The 22,043-nt window shown below is 29.0% G+C and overlaps 1 protein-coding gene across 2 annotated transcripts in view; it reads left to right on the top strand.

Annotated features, from left to right (window-relative positions):
- LOC111626293 (disks large-associated protein 5-like) overlaps nt 1–22,043 on the top strand; it is a 41,038-nt gene extending 18,995 nt beyond the window's left edge. For both annotated transcript variants that reach the window (XM_023369626.1, XM_023369620.1), the window contains exons 3-7: nt 7,384–8,048; nt 17,050–17,160; nt 17,245–17,516; nt 19,926–20,075; nt 20,145–22,043. In XM_023369626.1, the coding sequence (XP_023225394.1) occupies nt 7,384–8,048; nt 17,050–17,160; nt 17,245–17,516; nt 19,926–20,075; nt 20,145–20,372 (1,426 nt within the window). In that variant the 3' untranslated portion in view covers nt 20,373–22,043. The remainder of the gene's footprint in view (nt 1–7,383; nt 8,049–17,049; nt 17,161–17,244; nt 17,517–19,925; nt 20,076–20,144) is intronic.

The raw sequence follows: 22,043 nt of genomic DNA, 5'->3' as shown, positions 1-22,043 counted from the left end.
TGTAAATGAATAAAGTCTTGTTGGTTATCACATTCCAAGTCAATATCTATCAGTTTGTGGCAGCGCACTTGAAGTATTTGTGTAAGAGTTGACATTCTTGGTTTTCTTATGCTTTATATACAATCTGCATTGTTCAGCATTAGTCATTTTGGGCATTTCTGATTCCTTTTCAATTTTTCTTTCCAATGATATACAGTCGACCCCCCTATAACACGGTAGATACGTTCCTGTTTTTATGAATCCAGCTTCTAGGAGTCCAGCCAATCACAGCCAGGCATGTATGCAGTTTACGGACTACGGCTGTTTGAAAGGTTTCTTCCATAAAATTAATCGATTCTAGACTAATTTGACTCAACATTTCCAAAATACGTATAATTTTTTGGGAATAATCCATATAAACTATGCTATAAACAAAAAATTGTAGGATTACTTACCGAGTGTGCACTNCGATTCTAGACTAATTTGACTCAACATTTCCAAAATACGTATAATTTTTTGGGAATAATCCATATAAACTATGCTATAAACAAAAAATTGTAGGATTACTTACCGAGTGTGCATTGTTCGACTGCGCCTTTGCTTAAGCTTGTTTTTGTCATGGAGATTGTCATTGAATGGCGCTCGCGTGCTTCCTGATAAATTATTTTTTTTGTGAAAAATTCACTGAACTTTAGAGACATCATTAATATAAATATAATTTTTATGGACATTAAATAATAAATGGTTTTTGGTAGGTTCGCTGCTCATTTAAACTCAATGGTTTGTGCAATCCTGTCGCGACACGAGTCGGCGATGACGTTTTACCAAATTATAGGAGTTTTTTTAGCATGTTTGTACGAATACTGTCGCAATTTTTTCACCGTGATATAGGAATCTGAACTATAAGAACCTGTGTTATAGGGGGGGGTTGACTGTATGTTTCTAACAAAATATTTAACTTATGTGAACCTTTAACCGCTGCGTAATATGAAATATCACTTAGAAATCAAACATTTTCCTAATCCCTTCTGGGTTCTTCCTCGGGCAAAAAAAAAATAAGCTGAATCTTCTAAAACAAATATGAACATAAAACTTTTGAAGCTATTCAAACAATGTAAAATTCAAATGTCCAGATTTTTTAACGTATCCGTTTACGTGGAGTGTTTAAAAATTTGGATATTTGAATTTTACATTGTTCGAATAGCTTCAAAAGTTTTATGTTCATATTCGTTTTAGAATATTCAGCTTGTTTTTTTTTTTTTTTTCCTGAGGAAGAACTTTCTAACCTATCTGTTGGTATTTCCTTTGCAATTTCTCTGACATTATGAAAATTTTCTTTGACTCGCACAGCTATTGGCTTATAACTTTACAAATTCTATTTTATCAGTTATTATTGCTAAATCCTAAATTGTAGATCCTGACCATTTTAAATACAAACCATTTTAAATACAAACATAAACCAACAAAATTTAAATTGTGAGACTATCATTTATAGTTTATGAGATACAAGTGTGACAAATCCTGACATTTGTTTGGTCACTCCAGTTTTTGTAGATCTCCCTATACCAAACCAAATTAAAGACTTGTTCAGATCAAAAGGGAGCAAGAGCAACAGACATATTCCAAGGTATATGTGGATTCCCTGACTTTTTCTGATAAAAATCTTATTTCCCGACTTTCCAGGTCTGTATGGATCCTGTATATAGAACCATTTACAATTTTACATAATTAAACTTTGTTTTGAAAACATTCAATTTTCGTTGTTTTGTTTTAAGTTTTTTGAGAATATTTTATATCTGCAATAAAATTTTTTTTTAAAGTATATCAAACAATTATTAGATAAGCTTTAGAAATATACAAAGTTGACCTGATAGGCAGTTAACTTTAACATTAAGAGAATGGAAAAAGCATCTCATATGCTTGACAATGCTTTTATGAAAAACTGGACAATACCAACATGAATTTAGTTAATATTATTTTGTGTTATTTTTATATTTTTATCTGTTTTAATTTTATACATCTTAAAAGGCAATTGAATCTTTCTTTATACATTTTTAAATTTTACATCTTTCATTTTTGTTCTATTTTAAGGCATTTTAAGGCTTATTTGTAAAAAATTTTGTTTGATTTTGTGCAATTGTTTATTTTTTGTCCCATCAAACATGGAAGATCGAAAGCATCATTTTCGGCATATTTTGCTTTTTTATTACCAAAATATCAAAATTTTGTTCTGGTAAATTTCAATATTGAAGATGCACCACATTCTGGATGGTCAGTTGAAACCAATGAAAACAAAATAAAGGTACTGATTGAAGCAAACTGCCAAATAACAACACATGAAATCGCTAAGAGATTAAATCTGTCAAATTGAACTGTTTATGATTACTTGAAACAAATTGGTTTCATTTCAAAGCTGGATATATGGGTTCCACATGTTCTTAAAGAGAGATGCTGTCTTTGGTGGGATTTTAAGAAAAATTTTTTTTTTGGAGCTTTTACCAGACAATTTAACAATTGATTTGAAAGTGTACTGCCATCGAGTAAACAAATTGAGTAATATCATCAAACAGAAAAGGCAGCCAGAATTGATCAACAGGTGTAGTGTTTTACCACAATAATGTCAAATTTCGCACAAGTTTGGTAACTCATCAGAAACTGTTATAACTTAGATGGGANTCTTCCATATTTGATGGGACACAAAAAATAAACAATTGCACAAAATCAAACAAAATTTTTTACAAATAAGCCATAAAATGCTAGCTGTCAAAATATATAATGATAGTATGGTTTAGAACGAAAATGGCGGGAAAAATACCACTAATCTGTCTAGTCGGAAAAAAAACGAACTTACTTTTCGAACAACCCAATAATTGTTTAAAAATTTGAAATTGGTTCTGTGCATTCCAGTTTAGAATGCTGTTGACCTGAGGCAGATCTTGTGTAAGATTGAAAACGTTTGTTGAATTTTACATTAAATTTATTTACTTGATTGGAAAGGTTTTATTTGATATACTTGGTCATTAATACAGTTAACAAGAAGGTAATTTTGTTCAAGGTACTTTATTTTTTATAATTGTTAAGGGATTACAGAATAATTTATGTATTTGATCTGTTTATGAAACAAGGTATTATTTGTACTTTTATTGGTCTCTGTAAGCCTTCTGTATTTTTATCAATAGTTTTTTCTTGTCATCTGAGTCACTGGAAGAAAATTTGGTTTAGATACAATTTGAGCAGTTTTGATTTACTAGGAAGACAAGTCTTGCTATCTTATTTTTCTAGAGAATCAAAAATTTTTAGTTTTTAATAGAATTTAAGTTTTTCTTCTTCTAGTATTACAGTAGATTTTCATAAATTATATAAACTGTTACATAGATTAAACTGTATTTTTCAGCTTATCAAATCTGTGATTTTGACACAGAAACAATTTTTTTCTAATAAAGCATTACATAATTAGATTTAGTTACTTTGATTTTTCTTTTTCAGGCTGTCAATGAGTATCAGATTCTTTTCAGAAAACTCCTGTGTTTTCTTAATTTAATTGAGTATTAAGCACAATAGTTTAAGGTTAAACTTTTAATATTTGCTTAGTTCCTATTTTGTTTTGAAAATTTCTGCTTAATGAGTTCTATGATTATAAGTGATATTATTAACACAAAATTTTTCTATTTTAAATTAAATTAGAATACAAAATTTGAACTGAAATAATAAAAGAATTATCTAATTTTATAAATTTCTTTTCATTAAAAGTATCTTGATAAAGCTTCAGATAGAAAGTTTATCGTATTATTTCAAAGAAAAGGATCTAGAAAACTAGCTACTGAGTTATTCATAGTTACGAAAAGTTGTAACATAGTATAAATCTTGTCAATCTGATCATTTATTATTCATAGAAATGCTATTGTAGAACTTGCACACTTACATAAAATAAAAAGTACTGTATTATATGTCTTGAAAATACATATTCTGTGACAGTGAAGGCATTGAGTTACTATTATTGGTACATTGATAATGAAAATTGTATGTAGATAAGATGGTTAGATATTCCCATTTTATTTCTACATCAGTGTCCATTATTAATATGAGTGATGCAAAGATATATATTCAATAAAAATGATTTACTTTAAACAGCTTTTTTAGTGAAATGAAAAGTACTTTTTAAAACAATAAAAATAAAATAAAGATTAAAAATCTAGAACAACATATATTTTATAATGTACAATATTGAAAACTAAGTACAAAAAATAAAATGGACAATTCAGAAGACTTCAAAAATTATTTTATTTGTATTTAGTCTTCAATGTTGTACATTTTTAAAATAAAATAACAATTTTCAGTTTACAAAACTTGAAAATTTCATGTAATTTTGGAATATTTTGAGTTAAAATTGGACAATTCCAAAATATTCAATTCAATATAAATGATTGTCAAAAGATTTTATTTACAAGAAATCAAAGTCTATAGTAAAGACTTTACTTTTAAATATTATAAAAGTTATTATTTCTTGACTTGGAGTAATATGATATAAATATTATGCTGTTTGATAAAGCAATTATGGAGATTCTAAAGATAAAATTTAATAAATAATAATGTGAAACAAAAATTTTTTATTTATTTTATAAAAGATGTCTAAACATTGTTTATAGGAAGATAGAAAATTATTGGTATTAAAATTAATTATTAAACTCATAAAAAGAATTTAAATTTAAATTAAAAAAAGCACAAAATAAAAACTCAACTATAATTTAATTAATAAAGTACAAAATGATATATATGTTACTGTAAAAGCCCATATATTCATAAATCCTAGGTTTTACTTGTAAATCTTCAGATTTACCAACATGAGTTAGTAAATCTAAGCTAATGAGTAATCACAGTATTTTTTCTAATCATTTGGTATTCATTGTCATTTAATAAAAGTAAAAAAAAAAAAAAAACGATTTTATTTGTTACAACATGGAGAGCTATCATGGCATTTAGAATTACAAAGTAATCCTGATGACTTGCAAGTGCACTTCTTTGTTACGCATTTTTTTAGGCAGTTGCATGTCTTGAAACCTTGTCCTGACGGTCAAAGACAATTTTGCGACAACTTCTCAAAGACTCACTTCTTTATCTTTAACAACTTCATCTATCTTGATAAAGTCTTCATCAAGACATGAGGTAAATTAATTTTGTGTATAAAGCTGCTTTAGCACTCCAATTTTGGTACCTAGTTGGTAAAACTCGTTGTCCTTTACATCTATTACAACTGTAATAACGCTTTTCGGGTCAGTTTTAGTTTTGTCAATTTCAGGCACTTTCAGTCTTACATTTTCGCCAATTTTCATATTTGGATATTTATCAACAGACATGGCTTTCATTTTTTCAGCTTGTTTCTCCAAACTCAATTTTGCATTGTTACTTATAGTCACTATAGATTCTATCTTTTTTGGTATTGGCTCTATAGTTACAAGACCTTCCTGAGACTCAATCATATTTTCTGTCTCTGAATCAGTATCTCTCTGCTTTGCCTTCATCTTCTCAGTAATAATCATTTCATCTTCTTGTGTTTTATCCCCTTCTGACTCATTTTCAACAATGCTTTCTTCCTTGTCCTTTTCGATTGCATTTTCGATGTCATTATTTTGTTCCGTACTGTCATGCGAATGCAACAACTTCTCTAAATCTTCTTCAGGTCTTATAACTCTAATCATATCACCAGGGATTGCTGAAGTTGCAAGGCCCATTTTCATTGGACAACCAAACATTGCTTCGTAGGGAGAACATTTGATTCCCTTGTGATATGCTCTATTTTTCATCGTCTGGATGAAACTTTAACCCTCTGACCACTTTGATAACTGATTGGTTTCCATCCAGGTGATCAACATATTTTCTATGTCTTGATTAGCACGCTCCACTGATCCTTGACTTTGACTATGTCTTGCCTTTCCATGTATGATTTTTACATCCAGCCACATGGAGCATAAACTCTCAATAACTTGGTTAAAGAATTCTTGGCCATTATCGGAATGAAGGATGCTCGGCGCTCCAAAAGTGGTGAAAATATCCAAAAGATGATATGCAACTTCTACGGTGCATTTAGTTTGAAGTGCACGAAGGATCATAAATTTGTTAAGATAGTTTTGGTAAACTAAAATAAATATATAATTTCCATCTGGGGTAGTTTTTAGATCTATTAGATCAACCTGACAGCGTGAGTTCATTTCACTATGAAGTATAAGTCTGATGACAATGCCCTTTTTCAAAGTCTTCTTTTTCTTTTGGCAAGGTTGACATAGCTTCAAATATGTCATAGTAGCCTCAACTGTTACATTTTTATACTTGCGGTTACATTCCTTAAGCATCCGTGTCCTTCCACTGTGGCCAACAGCAACATGCGTTTCTTCGAGAATATTGAATAAGTCCTCGTAACAAATGTAATACCTTATTTCTCCATCCTCCTCCTTCATAGGCGCAATTAGTTTTTCTTCGCCGCCTATAGTCAGAATGTCGTAACGCTTTATATGCCTGTAATGAACAGCTTGTTTCTTTTTCATGTTCTTTGCAGCTTTTACTTCCTCCAAACACTTTGCATATTTGTCCCTATTGAGATAAAAGTTATCTTTCTTGCTTGCAATGAGCTTGTCCATTATTTCATAAAATCTCCATTTCACACTCATTTTGATTCATAAAAAACTTTTAGACAGAGAAATCTCAAACAAGATTAGAATTACTGTGTGCATTCTAATGTGTCAAATGATGGAATGTGGCGGCGCGGTGCGGTACGGGATCGGAGACTATTTTTTCAACATTCACCATGTCTCTGCGATAAAACCTAAGATATACCGAGTAAATGCTGGTAAAAGTTCAAAATTAACAATGATCGCAGAACATTTCGGACTTTTACCACAATGATTTGGTAAATCTTAGGTTTTACTGGAAAATCTTAGGATTTACCATAGTTCGAGCATTTACAGTAACATATACACAGCAATTTATCTTTTTCAAATTGGCTGATAGACAGATAGTTAATATTTAAATTATTTTGATGATTATGTATAAAGGATTTATCTGGTATTTTTATTTTTTAAAAATAATTAATATACATTTAATGAAATGGATTTGCTTGAAAATAGTTTTTTCATCTTTTTATTTCTTAGATGTAATTGACTATATAAATTGATTTTTCAAAATTATTAATTTATTCTAGAAAACAAGTCACTAATTATAAACTTACTGAAATTTTAATTAAATTATTGTTAACAGTGTATAACAAAATTTTTAGTATCAATAATTTTTTCAAATTTCTGAACAGAGTTAAATAATAATTTTATTAGCTTAATTTAATTAAATATATTACAATTACATTTATTATATTTGAAGTTAAAATATGTAATAATATGTATATATTTTTTTATTTAGTTCCTCTGATGGGTCTGCTACAAAATTAACAAAGAGACATAACCCAGATATCAAAGAAGAATGCAGCGTTGCAGAAATTAAACTTCCATCTTATGTTAGCATTAGTTGTGCTATTAATGGTTACACTAGTTATGGACGTTTCTGCCGAAGTCGAGATAATAGCCCTGCAAGATTTCCTTTATCATCTAGCCCATTAAAAAATTGGGAACAGTCACTTACTTGTAATACAAATTCAAAATCAGCCATGAGTAATGGAGAGAAAGATCCAACAAAGGAATTCAATAGGAACATTTCATATAAAGAATCTAAAGAATTATTTATTGGCAAGCAGCTAGAAATTCCTTTGCTTAATGGTGGCGAAACACCGGTAAATGAACATAATATCTCTGATACAAATGGAAAATTAGATGTTACTGATAATGCTGTCAATGGACTTGAAGATGAGAAAGGTATTTTGTTAGAAACTCTTCAGGAATTTGGAAGCACAACAAGTAAACATAAGTCCCTTGTTTTGCAAAGAATTGAAAGTTTATATGGACCAAGTTCAGATGAAATTTGTAAAGTTCGTCCTAGAAATAATAAATTAATAGAACCTACTGATAAAAGTATGACAGTGACAAGAAGAAGTCCATCATGCCCACCTCAGGTTTCAAGGAATCAGTCTAGTATGTTTTTTAATTTCATTAATATTTGAAGTATAATTATTTAATTATAATATACTTTTTGCTATTTCAAAAAACTATAAGAAAAATGAATTTTAATTGAATAGAAAACTTTAATTTAAGAAACAAAATGTTAGCAGTTTTGATACATTAAATTTTTAAAATTTCTACTCATATGAAAGTACATGAAAATATTTATGATATTTCTAATTATATTTCTGACAAAAAATTAAAAGTACATAAAATGCATTTCAGTTCAGAAAATTTGGAACATTTTGGTCCCTATATATTAAACTGAGATTTATCCATTACACCAGACAATTTTTACTGTTATTAGGAATTGACAAACATAATTCATATAAATGAGGTTTTTTACCTCTTTAGGGAAGATGATTGTTAGAGGAAGAGAATAGGATCTTTTCTCATAAACAAAATTTTATTTAACTACTTATACCAATTTACATTTTATATTGCTAGACAAGAGCAGTTTATTTGGTTGAGATTACATTATAGTATTTGACAGCATTCAAACATAAATACCTGAATTCATTAGCATTCTCAAAACAAATGTTCCAAGCTCAAATTCAACAGAGTTGAATTGCACAGGTCTGCAAGTAAAAAACTGCATAGGATTTTTATACATTTTCTTACAGATTTCAACTTGGTAAAAAGAAAAAAAAAAATACCAAAAAGATTCCATCTTGCCAAAATGGCCTTAAAACGAAGACTTCTCACATTAATTCTATCAATTATAGCTGGACTTGGTAATAAATAAATAAAAATATTAATGGTTGAAGAGAGTTGTGGTAGGGGGAGGTTAGTTAAGTAGTTTTATCGTTAGGAGGAAAGTTGAGATCATATAGAAACAGGTTAAAAGTTGATAGTGAGTAATAATATTGGCAAGGTTGAGCGTGCTTCGACATGCTATCTGGGCTACTAGGAATAAATATAAACAACCTGCTGTTGGATTAGATCGTGTTTCAACATGTTATCCGGGATAATAGAAATAAATATAAACAACCTGCTGTTGGATTAGATCGTGTTTCAACAAGCTAAATAAGTTCAGTATCTCGCTGGCCATCTGCTACACTCAGTTTATATCCAGCAGTCGAACGCTACTGTACTTGTATTTTTATTTCTAGAATATGGCTCGCAGAGGTTGTATAATTTCTCCCAACAGCTTCTGTTATGTTTGTGGTGAATACACAGTGAAAAGTCAACAAAGAAACATAAGTGAGTTTAAAAGTATAAAAATAACCACTTAACAAAACCAATAACCGGTATTAAATAATTGTAAAATGAACTGCAAACGTTTTTGGTTCCTTCCTTAGGACCTTTCTCAAGCAACGATTCGTCTTTAGAATAAATATGAACGAAGACCAGTAAATTGCGACATTCGAAAAATCATTCTTCCGAACAACATTTCAAAAGTCAAAATTCAACGTTAATGTGAATCATGTGCATTCCCAAATTCTGTAAATAAATTCAATAAAAAAATGTTCGGTTTACATATTCGTATGATGTTTAAACCCTATTTATGAAACGTATTATTAATGCGTATCTTCTTTCTGTAGTAGGGCCTGCCATGCAAGGGATAGGGTAATTTCATCCCTCGAGTTAATAGGTTCAGAAGTGTTGTATACCTTGCAGATCTCCATTTGTTCCAACCATTTGAGGTGATCCGTAAATGTAGTAGTAATGAGGAGTCTGGCGTTATCAAAGTCTACCGAAATCTCAGTGTTCGAAGCATACATGGATAACGAAGTAGTACTCCTGTTGTGGATGATGTCACTTCTGTGTTCCGCCCATCGGACACCAATCGAACGCTTAGTAATTACCAATGTAGATCAGTTGTCTCTCAAATCTGTGGTCCACGAGGGGAACAGCATATACTCCTGGCAGCTTATCCTCCTTAGGTTTATCTTTTTCATTGCGTAAAAGCTTAAACATAGATGGACATCTTCTGAATGACAGTCGTAATCCTTGTTTTTTAGCGATATTTTGGTATAAGGATATGAGGAAGGGGTTGTATGTGACAGTTGTGATGGGTTGGTCTTGTTCTATCTTATTCCCATTCTGTGGCGGTGGTAGGCCGATGCTGTATTGTTGAGCTAATTTATGGACAATGTTATAGAATCCTTGTTGACCAGCAATGTTAAGTAGATAGTTCAATTCTTGAACTAATGCCTCCTGAGTTGAAGAATGGTTGTGGGCCCTCTTAACCAGTGCTTTAAAGGCCGCCATTTTATATCTGAATGGGTCACAGGAGTTCGCTGGGATATACATTGGGAAGTGACAACCTTTGTGGTATACAGAAGTTTCCAAGGTGTCTCCTCCAAACGCAATGCTCAAATCAAGAAAATGTACATTTTTATCACTATGTTGCTCCAGCTCTATGGTAAGGCCATATGGATTGTCATTCATCTGATTAATAAAGTGGGTGATGTCTGGGTCGTTTTTCCACAAAATAATGTTGTTGTCTATGTATCGCTTGTATAATAAGATGTTGTGGGAGAAACCAGGAATTGTTTTATCTTCCAGCTGTCTTATTACCAGTTCACACAGGTCGCCTGAGACCGCACTTCCCATGGGAACGCCTCTGCCCTGCGCATATGTGGTTCCTCCAAATTGAAAAATAGAGCTGTAGCAGATCAAATGTGCTACTTCAAGTACTTGCTGGTGTAACTCATGGTGATAAACGTTATGGAATAGAAAATCCCTGAGTGCGCAAAAACATGGTGGTAATTGGATGGAAGGATATAAAGCACGGAAATCCATAACAGAGATGTACGCAGGCTTTTCGGTGTTTTTGAGGCAAGCTATTAAATCAACCGGATTGGAGATTGTGTATTGGTAATCCTGTAACTTAGGAGAGATGAGATCATGCATGAATGCTTCTAATTTGCGAGTGGGGGCCGTGGCCTTATCAACCACAGGTCTCAATTTGTGGCCCTGCTTATGCATCTTAGCAATTGCAAAAAGTTTGTGCGTATCAGGTGCGTCCATTACAATATCCCGCATTCCTAACGTAGAAGCCAGTTTAGAGTTAGAGAAGCATTTGATCTTATTGTGTAAATTTGTGCAAAGGATGGGCAAACAATTTTAGGATTTTTATATGCGCATGCATTAACATTCATTTGCATTGTTCATCGGGATAAATACAAACAGTATGGGTACGTTGCACAGACAGTGTATTATTGTAAGAATAAATTATCGAATTAACATTTTTAAACATTAATTTAAGTGAAAGCAAATTGTTCAACTTTAGCTTTGTGGGCTACTTTCAAAACCTTTGCGGTCGACCAGTCGACCGTGGTCTACGTGTTGGCCATCCCTGATGTAGTGCATAAGTTTTTGGGGAATACTAAGGACCCTGACTACAAAACCATTGTATAACGCATCCTGGTAGCGTATGAAACTCAAGGATGCAAGATGGGCTTAAAAGTTCATTTCTTACACTCTCATATTGATTATTTTCCCGAAAACTTGGGAGCCTACAGTGAAGAACAGGATGAAAGATTTCATCAGGATGTTTGTGATATCAAGAGACATTACCAAGGAAAATGGGATGTTAGCTGACTATTGTTGGATGCTCAATCGAGAAACCAGAGAAGGAATTCAGAAATGAGTTTGGAGAAGCATCAAAAAGAAGAAAAGGTTTCATAAGAAAAAAGAGTAGACCTAAAATTGTGTATAAATATCAGAAACAATTCATTGATTAGTTGTAAGAAAATATTTATTACAAAGTTTTTATCAAAAATTTGTTTTTATTTTGCAAAAAACCTTTATGTGATGGGATGTAACGGAAGTTATTTTTAAAATCTGCAATCTTTAAAACATATAATTCCACAAAAATATTCCATGCAGCTGGAAAAAAATTTTTTTGCAGACCTGCGTTGTTTTTGAGATCTGGAAGTGAAAATAACACTTCTCTTCAGTGATTCAAACTAGTTGAATGAGATTTCCTTCTCCATTGTTTTTGTCAGGGGATGATTTAGCAGATGATGAGAGGACTGTAGTTAATCAGAAAGAATGAAAAACTTTTTTTTATATTAGTTTCTTGAACTTAGACACTCTGAGCTAGTTTGGAGAGAACAATAAGAGGACTTCTTTGAAACTGCTTCTCTGTCAGCAGCTAAGAGAAAAGACAGAAAGAAACTCTCTTCTTTTCTCTCCATCTGACTCAAATTTTTCAAAAATCTTCTCCTTAGACATCTGAAAATGCTTTGAATCAAAAAAAGAGATGAATCAACTGTAATTTATGTATAGTTGATTTATTTTTCTTTTTGATTGGATCCACAAATTGTCAATGAAATTTTTCAGGGAATAATCCCAATAAGCTTACTCTCAAATGATCCTTCTCAGGGATATTTTCTCTGGCCTATCTCTCTTACCATGCAGAGAGATTTGCCATGCAATGCTAAACTGATAAGTTAACAAAAATATTTTAGATTAAAAAAATGCTTTAATTTAAGCATTTGTCATTGTCATCATAGGATAGCATATACAGTTATAAAATTGATAAAATGTGCTGTTTAATAGAAATAAAATTGAAGTCAGTGCCATGAATGATTATTTTTAGCACAGACAGTAATTAATAGAATTTTGACAACAAAAATGCAAAATTTATTAATGACAATGACTTCAGAATGAATTTTTATAAGGTTCAAAAATTTCAATTAAAGATGAACTTCAAGTAATGAACGCCAAAAATACTTTAAAAGAAAAATTTCATATTTGGCAAGAAAATTTTTGTATTATTGAAATTATTTTCCTACCATGCTCATGTTGTCTAATGTCTAAAACACTCCTTGACATTATTTAAATTAAATTATTTTAACTAAAGTTAATAGGAAAAATTACATGCATTTACAATTTAAATAATTTCATTAAAACATTAATTTTTGAAATCACATGAAATTTTAAAACAACACAAGCAGGATCTGGACCATGGTAATTAATTAATAATAGTTTTCTTATATGCTTACATCATGGCTGAGAGGATAAAACACTGGTAGTTAGTTATAGATTTGCATTTCACCATTGAGCTGGCCACATGAAGTTTTTTGGGTTTTCACATATCTAACACCTAAATAGAGTTAGTTTTCTATAGAAAGTCATCCTGGGAGACATCCCTCTGTAGAAGATTGTCCAAGTATTGCATTACCTTTTTTCATCAATCTATCCATTATGAGATAATTAACTTCTTTCCTTATTTGATATCATTGAAAGTATCATCTGAAAACACTGAAAATATTTGCCCAATGTGTAGTGCTGAACAGTGAATACTTGAATTTAAATATTCAAGTATTTTGAGTTAATTGGGCTGCAATTTGAAAAAATTGTAGACCTATAAATTCCCTCTGTCATCTATTTTTCCTTAATCTTGAGAATGGAGTTAGATAGATGAAAGCCAAGACCAGATATGGAAAGCTTGGGATTAACTATATACCAACTTCCAGTACAAACCAGAAGTCACGTTATTTCAATTCAAAAATTTTTCCTGAAAAAGTTAGATAGATAACCTGCACTATATGGCTAACAGAAAAGTATGATGTACTACAGGGGCAACACACTGCTAATTTGAAGGAAGAAAGCACATATTTCAAATTAAAAAATTATTAAAAATTGCAGCTTGGCATGTTGATAATGTCACAATGAATAATTGCTCATATTATAAATTACTTTAGATTTATTCAGATATCAGGTTCCTCAGCAATGTGTGGTCCACAGATCCCTATGGTTCTGAAGATGTGTTGACCTTGGGTGTGATCCTTGAGTTTATAGAAGAAAAAGATGCATATTATATTATGCAAATAAATATTACAAGAAGCAATTTTTTAATCTTTATTAAAACACACATTAAAGTTAAATTAAAAACATAAAATCATTTAAATTAAATTAAAATGTCTTAAAGACATTATTTTCAAAAGCACTTGTTAATATTTTAAGTATATTTTAATTAAATTTATTCTAGGGTGTCTGCCAAAAGTTGTCTTTTATTAAAGGGATCTACCAGAAAGTGAAATTTGACAAACACTGGGTTAATGCAAGCCATTGGGGTATTTTGTACTTATAGGCATATAGTTAATACAATTTTTGAAAAATTGGAAGATGTTTTTTCTTTTACAATTTAAATAAAGATATGCTGTTGATAATAAGAATATTAAAACTACTACAATGAAATGTTGACTTCATGTGTGGGGTGTGTAGAAATGTAAAGAATACTACAAATGCTATTTTTCCATAAATTTTATTTTGTTACTATACCTAAAGATAAAGTATTTAAGCAGTTCTTTAAACTTTGCATAACCATATCAAATGAGCTAATTCTAATTTTTATATTTTTTACAATTTTAGATTTAATAAGCAAGACACAAGACACACAAGACTTATTACACACAAGACTTATTATTTTATTGCATTGTACATTTAGCCAAACATATCAAAAATAAAGTGAAAAAAGTACTGAAAACATACGAGCATAACTTGAGTGAGAGACAACTTGGACATATAACAATACATTTACACTTTAAGTGCATTTTTCCACTGCTCATGCAGTTTGAACTCTGAGGCAAATTTTTGTCGAAATTAGAGTTCAAACTCTGAAGCATTCAAAGTATGAGGGACTACTGTACTTGTGAAATGTAAAAGATGTGATATTTGCATATGGCATGTTTTCACCTAAAGATGAATAGTTTTAAAAATAAAATTTGTTTTCCAAAATAATTTGATCATTTTTCCTCTTTATTTATAGAAATTAATATAGTTCCAAGCAAGTAATTTCTGAAGCTTGAGTAGAGAATAATATCTTTTATTTTCTCCATTTAAAATGTAGTTATTCATATTTCTATTTGATTCTACATTTACAACTAAAGTAGATAAAACTGAATTAAATATTGTAAGCTGTTTTTGTAGGAGGAAAACCAATCATTATAATTTTAAATAGAAATATTAATTTTAATGATTTGGTANTGATTGATTATTTAAATAATGTTTAACTTAATAGATTATTCCTTATCAAATTATGTAACAACAATGAATTATCAGTCAAATTAATACATAGAATTTTAATTAGGATTGATCAAAATTCCACATATTCATTTAACTGAAAATTAACTTCCTAAATGTTTTATTATCAAATCAATAATGCTGTTTAATACAACTATTCTGGGAAAGATTTACAGATATCATTCAAAATCATCAGTTTTTTTAAAAATTTATTTTATGACAAATTTAACCCCTTGCCGCCCACCGATTAATTAATTTAATGTAATTAAGCATAAAAAGTACTTAAAACTGAAAAAATGAAAGAAATGCGTTAATTTTGAAGAAAAAGCTCCAAAGTTTAACTTCCTTTGTCTTGCCTTTCTGTGAAATTTTACACTGATGAGTCATTGTTTACACAGCTGGGTGATCTTGAGAACATCTGGTGTCAGATTTCCCGGGACATTCTCATAGACGTCTCGGGAGGACAAGGGTTTAAAGTAGGGTGAATACTAGCTGGCGGTATATTTTTAAATATTTTTAAAATAAAAATTTAACTTCAAATAGAAATACTCACAATTGATACATAGTTAATAATTATATGAATTTGCACGTATAATATATTTTTTTTTATAACAAATTTTACTATTTCACTATCATCATCACTAAGCCATAAAACTTATCTTCTCAGTCCACATTAGATTGAGTTTGCGGGAGTACACTATACTATGTTAACTGATTTCTGAAAGCTAAGTTTGTATCTTGTTTGCTATTAACTTTCACTTTATCATCATATCTCATCTTTATGTATATTTATTTTATATTTTTATTGATTTCTAGCTCAGTTTAGTGTAATAAGCTCTCATGCCAAAACAATAACTAAGTAATGGAAAAACTAGTACAGCTCATAAAGAAAACAAATTGGCTTGATTATAAAAATACATCAAGTACTTATTTATAAATTATATTTCAAAGATACTTTCTTAAAAGATATATAAAACACTATGAATAGGACAAGAGTAGTTTTTCAGATTTGACCTAGTTTGTTCAAAAAGAAATAAAAGAAGACTATTTTTAAATAAATACATGTAAATTTTAAAATTAAAAAATGTCATAAATAGTTAACAATAGTTAATTTAAAAATGGAAAGCATACTTAAAATTAAACAATAAAATAAATGAATACACATTTTAAATTCAACCCAAAATTTTCTTTTGAAAAATTTTTGTTTTAGAAAATGCAATTTAGATTGAATAGAAAAAAAATTCTTAACTTTACAGTTTTCAAATTCTTAAATAAGATGTTAATCAATTGTTATTTTCACGCACATGTAAGTGTATGTAGAAATTAGATACTGTAAAAGTTACTTATTGTTATCAGTCAATTAATATTATCAGAATTAGTGTCTTTAAATATAAAAATTAAAATACATTTATAAAACACCAATTATTATCATCAGAATTTTGCTATAGTTGTCATAATATAAATAGTATTTGTAAGCTGTCTTTTTACACTGTCAATTGCAACCAGTGCTTTAAATGCTAAACATGAATTATTTAATTGTTGTTTATTTGTATATAATTAAAATTTGGAGTGTTTTTACTTCAATTACACACTGGGTAAATTATTAATTAATTAATAACAATAACTATAATTAGTAAATCTTCAAATTATTTAATTGTTTTAACATATTCCTTTAATGTAAGAGTCAATAAAACCAGAATTTCCATGATTGTCCCAAAGCGATCATAATAAGCAGCTTCTACTGCAAATAAAATATTTTTAATTATAAACCATTTCTAACTTAGAAAAATAAACAATATTTACATTAAAAAGTTTTTATCATTTTCTTTTCTAATTACCTTTAATTATTTTTATTAACTATTTATTCATTTTAAATTAACTATGCTATGTCTATAATAAATTGTTTAGATGTAAGTTTGATGTATGACTTAATTTTTAAATTTGTCTAACTTTTTATGTACAGTATATTATATCTTAAAATTTCATTTTTCAGGAAGTCCACCTGTATTTAGGCACCTCACAAAGGATTTTAGAGACCAATTAAAAGGAAGTGATTCAAATTCCTATACTGTCACAAAAAATATAAAATTAGTGAATGGTTCAGGTAATTGAGTCTAAAATAATTTTTTTTTTTTTTTCTTAAACTTTTTCTTTTGATTTATATAATCTTTCACCTATCATTTTTTAGGGAAAGTACATACAAAATCAAATTTAGCAGATATTCCTTCTTCTCCTTTATCACCAAAAGAAAATATTGAGAATGATGGTAATTGGTTTATTACATTGATGGAAAAAGAGAAGCTAATTATTCAACAGCAGATTGTAAATACAGAAAAATATTTAGAAGATAGCAGCATTCCAGAAGAAGCATGTGGAAAAATTCGTTCTGCAATTGGAAAAGCAAATCTTTTATTAACACAGAAATTTGAACAATTTTATCAGTTGTGTTTAAAAAATATTGTGAGTATTGTATATATATTTTTTAATTTTCAATAATATATTTTATTTTTAACAAATTTATAAAGAATTTGTTTTGAAATTATAAAATATATAAATAATAATGTAGAGATGAATCTTCTTTCAATAGTATGATAAAATTAAACATTTCCTAAAGCTAGAATCAATGTCTCAGATATGTTTTTAAAGAGATAAAAATCACTAATTTATTCATTAGTATGAGATAGTCAATATAAGATGCCTGAACTTAAGAATTTCTTCATTATTTTTAAATATTTACTTATATTTAGTTACAAAAAGTAATTTTATTTTTTTGTAAGTATAATATCTGTAATTATAAATAATAGATAATTAACAGTAAGAGATAAATTTGGAAAATATTATTTATAATGACTAGATTTATGTAATAGTTTATAGGAATATCTATATCTACATAGGGTATAAGGAGAGAATTAGTTCTTTATATGGGCTTTAAAGGTATTTAAAGGAGAATATAAAGTAGAATAATATGTTAAACAAAGTTGCTATGATATAAAAATTTTGTTATTTAAAATAAACTTTTATATATAAAACTGTAAAATTTACTCTCTAACGAGGAGAAAATTATAATTTTAAACTTCAGAATAAATGTATTCTATAGTCTACATATATTCCAGAAGAGAGTAATTTTTATTGTTAAAGCTGTTGTATTTCATTTCAAAGCCAACAAAAAAACGCAATCTAGTAATTTAACCAAAAAAATATTTATGGAATTAATGTTGATATGATTGTTTTCTATTGATTGATTATTTAAATAATGTTTAACTTAATAGATTATTCCTTATCAAATTATGTAACAACAATGAATTATCAGTCAAATTAATACATAGAATTTTAATTAGGATTGATCAAAATTCCACATATTCATTTAACTGAAAATTAACTTCCTAAATGTTTTATTATCAAATCAATAATGCTGTTTAATACAACTATTCTGGGAAAGATTTACAGATATCATTCAAAATCATCAGTTTTTTTAAAAATTTATTTTATGACAAATTTAACCCCTTGCCGCCCACCGATTAATTAATTTAATGTAATTAAGCATAAAAAGTACTTAAAACTGAAAAAATGAAAGAAATGCGTTAATTTTGAAGAAAAAGCTCCAAAGTTTAACTTCCTTTGTCTTGCCTTTCTGTGAAATTTTACACTGATGAGTCATTGTTTACACAGCTGGGTGATCTTGAGAACATCTGGTGTCAGATTTCCCGGGACATTCTCATAGATGTCCCGGGAGGACAAGGGTTTAAAGTAGGGTGAATACTAGCTGGCGGTATATTTTTAAATATTTTTAAAAAATTAAAATTTTTATTGCAATTTCCTACCCCCCCCCCGATTTAATTAAACTTATATATAATAAAATATATTAATTAAAAAAATTAAAAAACTATTGGAGGTCGTTTTTGACATCAGAAAGTAGCCTTAAATAACTTTACCGAAGTCAAATCCGTGCACTACAACTTTAGAACGATTAATTAAATTTGATAAAAAAATCGCATTAAAAAACAATTAAGCGTGAATTGCGCGCCATTAAAGGTTGATTTAAATCGCGATAAATTTTTTTGCGCGGGTAAAATTTTTTTTAAAAATTTGGAGACAAAAAACATTCCAAAAATAAAAATAAAAAAATTTTAAAAGTGGCCTTAAGAACCGAGTTTTTTGTAACACTATGTAAACTTGACGAGTTAACTCATCAATGGGCGTTACTGGACCAAATATCTGGCTTCCAGAAATCTGGAAGCCAGATATTTGGTCACTTGGGTTTTTTCCAAGATGTGTCGAATGCATCTATGACTTCTTTTTTATGGAAGAAAACAATCTAAGTATTCTTTTTTGACTATAATTTGGAAGTTTCTCTTTGTATAAACAAATGTTGTGTTTTTCTTTAACTGAAATGACTGCTCATTGAGGAGACTCACACAATAGTAGATTATAGCAAGTTAACAGTACATTAGAGTAAAACACAATGAAAGAGTAACAGATTTCAAAGCATGAAATGATGAGTCGTTGCTACTTGCTGTGGGTGAGACACACCCAACATTCCACCAGCATGACATTACAAACAGTTTAGGGAGAAGGAATTCCAAAAATTTTTACTGGCATTAAATGAGTTGGCACAATAACGGGGTTTTTAAATGTATATTCCATAGGGAAGATTTGTTTTCCATAAATAAATGGTAGTAAATGAGGGTTGCAATCTAACAAAGGGGCATACTAACAAGGGTTGACTATTATTATTTTATATGAAATCCAATTTCTCTCAAGAATATTATGTAATTTAAAATTTTAATAAAATAGGTTTAAAAACATATCAATAATTATAAAAAACTTTAAATAATTAAATAAATAATTTCTATTATTTATTAATTACAGAATCAAGAAATTGATGAACCTATTCCAACATCATCAGATTTGACTGGTTTTTGGGATTTGGTTTTGCTGCAAGTGGCTGATGTTAAGAATACTTTCTCTGAAATACAAAAATTAAAAGAAAATAATTGGCTAGAAGTCAAGTCACCAGAAGTTTGTATTTTTATGATTTGATTTAATTTTTTTAAGATAAGATTTTTAATTATTTAAATAAAATTCTAGGGGAGAAAAATTCAACCAAAAATTCGAAGGCAAGTTCCTCCAGGAACATCCAAATCGAATCCTTCCACTCCCAGTCGTTCTTCCAAATCTGCAGAATTAGCAAAAGCCAGGGAACAAGCTCGCAAACAGCTCATGGAAGCCAAAAGGAGGGGTCGGAAACAAAATGCTGCACAAGATTCTGAAACAGAAATAGCTATTTTCATTCCACAGAATGCAAATTCACATTGAAATGTCATAATAATAATAATATATATATATATATATATTATTTTTTTTGTTCATAAAGTATTTCGTAACTAGCAGAAGACAGAAAGAATTACTGTTTAATTCTTTACAAAAATTTAGTTTGTGTTCTTATTTTTGTGCATGTGGACAGAGTTGTGAATCTTCATTCAGGTTTGTTAGTCATGGATAATTGTGATTATTCTAGCAATTGTTAAAATTTTTCTGTGTTCTTTTTTTTCTGTTCAGAAATTTAGCTGTCAAAACATGTATCAGTCAACATCAGAAACAGAGTATTTTGCATAGGTTTAGAACAAAATTTTTAATTACGTAAAAAGAAAATTGCAATATTATTGTTAAATCATTAAATACATTCTAAGTTTCTGTTGGGCGGAAAAAAAATGTGATTCTTGAATAACTGTTGAAGTATCTTTGTGAAGGTTGTAATCTATGGTCTGTTAAATTGTTGAGATATTTTTTCCAACAAAATTAGAATTTAGTTCCTCAAATGATTATTTAATTGTTTCTATTTAAACTTGATTATATTTTACTAAGTCATGTTAAATGAATATAGAAATGGTGTTTTTCCCTTAAGTAATACAAATGATGCTGTAAATATATGCTATTATGTTGGGAAGATCTGTCATTTTTATATATATATATGAAATTACTCAAAGTAATAATTTTTTAAACGTTTTATAATATATATATGTATACATGCGTATATACAGCATATATATTATACTTTGTGTACCTGTGTGTGTATGTGTGTATGTAATTGGAAAGGAATTTAGTCACTGGAAGTAGTAACTTGTATACTTAAGAATTTTGGCAGCAAAACCTTAATTGGTGATTTATCATTTGGATTGGAAAATGGTAATTTTCTTACAAAATGTGTGATGGAAATGAATTCTATAGACATGTAAGCTGTCTTGAAATATCAAATTCATATATAGATCACATTAATTACACATGTATGCCAAATTCATAAATCTGAGCTCTAATAATTCAATGTGGTCACTTATTTAGGCAATTTTTTTATTAGTACATAACAAGAATTCAGTTGCTAGTTAAATGGCTAGCAAAACAAATTAGTGTTCAAATTTTGAGAATAGCCCAGATTTATGAATTATTCTCTATACACATGTATATAAATACATAGTATATATATATGTATATATATATACACACACACACAGAAAAATCTATATTATATTATTTGATTGAATGCAGCTTGAAATTATGTGCCTTTTAGAAGATATCTTCTAATTTACAAATTTCTGTATATGATGCAGATGAATTTCAGACGTGCCAAGGGTTGTAAAATGCTTATCGTCATCATGTATAAAAATCACATTTTGGATGTACTTCATTTATCAGGTTTACACATTCCAAAAGGTGTTTATTGCACTATCACACAATTATTTGAAAACCGACGTATCTAATAATCTCACGTATGATTTATTAAGTGTGTCGATCGAGTGCATGAAAACTGTCTTCTGTTCGATATCAAACTTAAAATAATCTATTGGCATTGAGGGATTGCTTATATAAATATATATAAATTTAAAAAGTTATAAATTATTGGACTTTTTCTTGTCGACACACAATTTGTTGCATTGTAAACATAATTGGTATATTTGTCATTGTTCATGAATAAAATTGGTATTGCAAAAA

The sequence above is a fragment of the Centruroides sculpturatus genome, unplaced genomic scaffold (assembly GCF_000671375.1).
Source record: "Centruroides sculpturatus isolate CEXI.00-Female unplaced genomic scaffold, Cexi_2.0 scaffold22, whole genome shotgun sequence".
Lineage (NCBI taxonomy): Eukaryota > Metazoa > Arthropoda > Arachnida > Scorpiones > Buthidae > Centruroides > Centruroides sculpturatus.
This window is presented reverse-complemented; position numbering and strand designations above follow the sequence as displayed.